Raw genomic sequence first — 5,229 nt, 5'->3', positions numbered from 1 at the left:
GGTTTGTTAGACTTGGGCGTGATAGGCCTAGATTTTTTGCTGAGGTTACATATCTTAGAGAGGATCGTGACTTTGTGTTTATTTATTTGGAGCTTTGGAGTTTCATGTATATTTAGAGACACATAATTTGTAGTTTGTATTGTTTGCAAGTGTGTCATAGAGCTCTAACTTATATTGTGGAGAGATTAGTATATTTATTTATTTTATCAAATGGAAAGAAAGAAAAAAAAAAAAAATCCCCTACAATATCTCCTGAAGGCTCAGTTTTTCATACTTTTGACCCTTTTGGGTTTAGGGTGTGACAAATGGTGTGGTGGTAACATTGTTTTAGGCCCAACAAAAGCAACATTTTTTATATATTTTTAGAGATTTTGAACCTATGACTTCTGCTCAAGATGGTAGCTTTTTATAATTAGACTAAGATACCAATTGGTTTTTAGTATAAGTGGAGATTGAACCAAGATCTCTTGTTCAACTATCTTAGACTTTACCAGTTAAAGTAATTGGAACCCGCAAAGCAAGGGTTTCAGGTGATTAGATTAAATAAGCTATTAATAATTGAGAATAAACAGCAAACACAATCCTATCATTTGATTATGATGACGATATTTACTTGAAAAATTGAGAGAACATTATTCCTATAGTACTATCCACCACAAACTGCATGTTTGCCTTTTAGCTTTCCTAAAAGTTCTTATGCTTGGAGCACAGGAAATTGCCTAGAGGTTATATCATTCTCTAATGTGTTTCAATTATTACATGTTAGCATACGAGGCTTACATTGCAGTTAAATATATATTCAGAGGTTAAGGGAAAGTACAGTCCACTGAAGTAGGCTATATTCTCTAACACTTATATTTTACTTTTGGATCACCCGGTACAAAAGGAAAGAAAGAAGAAAAAAGAATAAGAATTATATTTGTTCTTATAAACGGAGTAAAATGTTAATTGTTCCCATAAATCCTCATAGAAGCAATTTAGATCAGCAATCTTTACCTTTTAGCGAGCTTCAAACGTAGTTATTGTCACGTCATTTACAGAATAAAACCCCTTTCCTGTGACTAATCCCAAATCATTGGTAGGTCTTTTAAAAACAAAAGCAGGTTGTTTCGGAGAAGGAAGAGTTGTTTCACAACTTAGCATGAGAAGAATTGCCAACATTGTTGGTCGATCCGTTGCATCTTCTTGCACACATAAGAGCCAAATTTGAATGCATCTCAAGACTTCATGAGAAACAAATGACTCAGTAATCGACGAATCAACTATATCCAAGGCTCTATCTTTTGTCCATAGTTCCCAGACCTGTATGGTTTATAGCATTATCCAAAAGAGTTGTATTATAAATGCAAATGGAAAAGACTGTTGTTTTTTTGTTACTTACATGCCCTATCAAAGTTAGGGAAGGGTGTGTTTGATAAGAACTGTTATTCTTCTTGCCACTAATGATCTCCAATAATATGACACCAAAACTAAAGACATCTGATTTTGTTGAAAATTTCCCAAATATTACATACTCTGGTGACATATAACCACTGCATGTGAATAGTATTAAAAATAGAGTTAAAGTTTGCATAGGCCTTCATTTTCTATATGTGGGGAAAGTGTGCAAGGCTTTGTGTGCACATGCGTACTTACTATGTTCCAATAACTCTAGTTGTCTTGTCTTGAATTTGGTCCCCTTTGAATATACGAGCTATCCCAAAATCTGAAATTTTAGGATTCATCTCACCATCTAGGAGAACATTGCTAGTTTTAAGATCCCTATGTATAATTCTTAATCTTGAGTCTTGATGAAGATACAAAATCCCATGAGTGATCCCAATAATAATTTCAAAACGTTTCCCCCAATTAAGCAATGAACTTCTTGTATGGTCTACAATGAAATTTAACTCCAGAATACTCAAAATGTGATTAAATAGTGTAAAAATATTTGGTTTTATCTAGTCCAAAAATATTCTCTGAATATATATAATAAAAGAAAATAAAACAGATGAATGCAATAGATTAATAGAAAGAAGACGTACCAAAAATGAAGAAATCCAAGCTTTTGTTGGGCATGTACTCATAAATCAACATCTTTTCTTCCCCCTGAATGCAACAACCAAAAAGCTTGACAAGATTCCTATGTTGAAGTTTTGCAATTAACATAACTTCATTCTTGAATTCCTCTATTCCTTGTCCTGAACTGTTGGATAGCCTTTTCACAGCTACTTGTTGTCCATTAGATAATTGAGCCTGAGTCCATGATCCAAAATTAAGCTTAGTTGTAACAATTAGTTCAAAGCAATTGAGTTCAATGCCACAATTTGATTCTTCAATAACTTACATCCTAGATCATGTAAATCATTTTCTTGTATTCACACTCACACAATAATGGAAATTGAAAAAGAAAGGAAAATATGCAAGATATCAACATTCAACGATGCCATTATGAATTGTGACTTTACCTTAAAAACAGAACCAAAGCCACCTTGTCCTAGTTTGGTGATTGAGAGAAATTGTCAGTGGCAGCAACTATGCAGCTTAGATCAAAGATCAATAAATCTGGATGTCTACTATTCTCCTCTAGCTCATTTCCCTCCAAATAGTCCCTGGCACCGGTAAAATATAATGATTGATTGTGCAATTTTCTCTTCACTGTCCTAAAACATATTGATAGATTGGTAGATATTGCTGACTATAATTTTGCAATTGAGCATTTATATAGCTCAAGTGGTCTACCAAAATGACACTTGATATATATATATATATATATATATTCCTCTGTGTTTGTGCGAACAATACAATGGAAGTGATTTTGTTACCTTTTGTTCTCCTCTTTTTTTTTTTTTTTTTTGAGGAGGATGTAAAAAAAAAAAAAAAAAAAAAAAAAAAAAAAACCGGGTTCATGATTTGTAAGGTGAAATAGGCAGAAATGAAAATTTACAAAAAATACAAGCAAGTGGAGAAGGCCACCTAACTCAGTTGCATCTACACGTACATTTAGATCCCACCTTTCATATGAACTCTCTGAAATGTCATTCAATTCACCATACCATGCCAAGCAACGGGTCTCCTTCCCATCAATATTTATGCTGACAAAAGCTGTGCAAGAGCAATTTCTCAGGCATGCCTGCTCGCACTCTGAGCTACTCATACTCATGTCCATCCAAACTGCATTAACTGAATCAGGACCCTTCAAAAGCTCCACCTTCACAAACCCTTCTCCATTCCCACACATTGACAACCCCAACTGCTTCCTCACACAACCCTCAGAACCATCTCTGTGATACCAATTCTTCGGAGACTTGGGTTCATACCCTGGCAAACAAGTACACTCAAACCTATTAAAACTGGCAGACTCGGGACCACACTTACCATATGCACCACAGTGTCTATAGTTGTCACACCGGTATTTAGGTGCTGACCAGAATTCCTTCCATTGAAGGTCACCGTCATTCCACATAAGGTGCTGGAGCAATCCAGAGTTGTCAACCACTGCTCTAGAAATGATGGAGGGGTCATCAAAAAAGTAGTAGTAAGATACCTCATCTTCGTTGTTAAAAATATCGTAATTAAAACCCGATGAGAAAGTTGTTGATGATGATGATGTTGGCCACGGCCATGGAGATGACCGATAATATAAAGTCGAACCCTTATACAAGACGACTTGTGGAGAGCCAGTAGGATTCACCTTATAGAAGCAGTCCCCAGTTCCGGGGTCATCTTGTGACTTCCAAGATGTCAAGAACCTGTTTAACCCAGTTATCCGATTCAACCCAAGCCTCATGCGTGGAAGCAGTGTGTCTGTAGGATGATCAAAGCTTTGCCATATAACCTTTTCGTTATTGCCTTGGACCAATACCAAATTTCCTGAATCTTGAAGCTGTGCAACAGTGGAGGTTGTGCCCTGGACAGACACATTTGTAGACCAAAGAAGACGGTTAGAACTGTCATGGAGGACAAGGTTTCCGTAGTGATTGATGGAGAGAACACCGGAGGAATTAATAATAGGATCATTCCTGTTCGCCACCCACACTATAGTTTGATTTGGCACTTTGACAAACCAAATACCAAGATACCAGTAGCTAGAATTGCCGGGACTAAAGAAGCCTAAGGCGAAATTATTTTTGTTGGAAATCAAAGACTGGCCATCCTTGATGGATTGGTCTGGTGTTAAGGTGTCAACGGAAGTGCAACATGGGAAGAAAAGCACGATCAGAATCAATGGCATAACCATGGTTTCAGGGTCCATGTTTGTGTGCAGTGGTCTTTCACTTAAAATATCATTTTTTTTTTTGGAGGGGGTGGTTGGTGGGTGGGCATGAAGTCTTCTTACTAGAAAAGAGAGAGGATATTCTGACGTCTTCTCTTTCTGATACCTATCGCTGACTAATTGTTTCTTTTAGGACTAATCGCCTCTCTTTTTTCAAACAAAGAAGCAGCCTATCAAAAAGGATTTTGCTCCAACTCAATAAGCCAAGCATCACAAGTCAACGAGAATTGCGTCTAGGGACCGGAGGCATTCAAGCATCAATTTTATAAAACACATGGATTTTGTAATTTCTTATATTGATCAGTCAAACTCCACAGTGTAACATAATTGACTACATGAGTTGAACTTAGATTCACACATTGTATGGGTTTGCATACAGCGTTTCCAAACCCTCGTTTGCGTTTTCAGACCTTTTTTTTTTTTTACCACGTGAACAGTAAATCACATAAATTTACTATGCAAAGACAAAAAACATAATTTCGGTACTGTTCATGGGACCCATAGCCACTTTATTTAGAAAAAAATATTAAAAATGGATCCTGCGGCACTATTCATATATTTAAAAATGATTTTGTTACATGTTTTTAGCAACAATAAGTTGTATCCAAACAGACCCAAAATGTTCCAACCTTTTAAGTTTTAACCCTCTTCCGCCGTTCCACCAATTAGTGCATCTCTAGCAGATTTTTCAAATTTTTGTACTATTTGAAGAATAAATAGTGACTTTGACCTTTTTAGCCACCCACTTTTTTAAATAAACTTTCTAACAGATTTTTTATCCATTTTTTATTTCATTTAAATATTATTTCTTCATTTTTTTAAATATTTTTTTATTCTTCATTTACAGATCACCCTTTGTAGCAGAAAGAGAACAAGAGGAGAGAATAATTCTTTATTTTTTTTCTTCTTTTTTTTTTTTTTCAGTTGTTTGATTTTGTTGGTTGACGTCAATGATCTAACGATGCTGGAAATTG

General features: G+C 35.6%; 2 protein-coding genes across 2 annotated transcripts; both read right to left on the bottom strand.

Moving 5' to 3' along the window:
• Positions 1–744: 744 nt before the first annotated feature.
• Positions 745–2,066, bottom strand: LOC111986128 (cysteine-rich receptor-like protein kinase 10). The gene is made up of 4 exons (XM_065781997.1): positions 2,025–2,066; positions 1,636–1,940; positions 1,382–1,532; positions 745–1,302 (listed from the first exon to the last, which is right to left on the bottom strand). Exons 1-4 carry the CDS (start codon positions 2,064–2,066, stop codon positions 1,000–1,002), a joined length of 801 nt encoding a protein of 266 aa, XP_065638069.1. The 3' UTR covers positions 745–999.
• Positions 2,067–2,878: 812 nt separating this feature from the next.
• LOC136061313 (G-type lectin S-receptor-like serine/threonine-protein kinase RKS1) lies at positions 2,879–4,272 on the bottom strand (the record flags this gene model as incomplete). The annotated part of the gene is made up of 1 exon (XM_065781995.1): positions 2,879–4,272. A coding segment is annotated over exon 1 (1,356 nt), but the record flags the coding sequence as incomplete, so codon positions are not given.
• Positions 4,273–5,229: the final 957 nt, after the last annotated feature.

The sequence above is a fragment of the Quercus suber genome, unplaced genomic scaffold, assembly GCF_002906115.3.
Source record: "Quercus suber isolate HL8 unplaced genomic scaffold, Cork oak 2.0 scaffold_286, whole genome shotgun sequence".
Classification (NCBI taxonomy): domain Eukaryota; kingdom Viridiplantae; phylum Streptophyta; class Magnoliopsida; order Fagales; family Fagaceae; genus Quercus; species Quercus suber.
This window is presented reverse-complemented; position numbering and strand designations above follow the sequence as displayed.

Coding starts and splice junctions, on each gene's coding strand:
- LOC111986128 (XM_065781997.1), bottom strand. CDS start 2,066: ATGAGTACATGCCCAACAAAAGCTTGGATTTCTTCATTTTTG. Junction 1,533..1,635: donor ACTAGAGTTATTGGAACATA/GTAAGTACGCAT, acceptor ATTCACATGCAG/TGGTTATATGTCACCAGAGT. Junction 1,303..1,381: donor CCCTAACTTTGATAGGGCAT/GTAAGTAACAAA, acceptor TAAACCATACAG/GTCTGGGAACTATGGACAAA.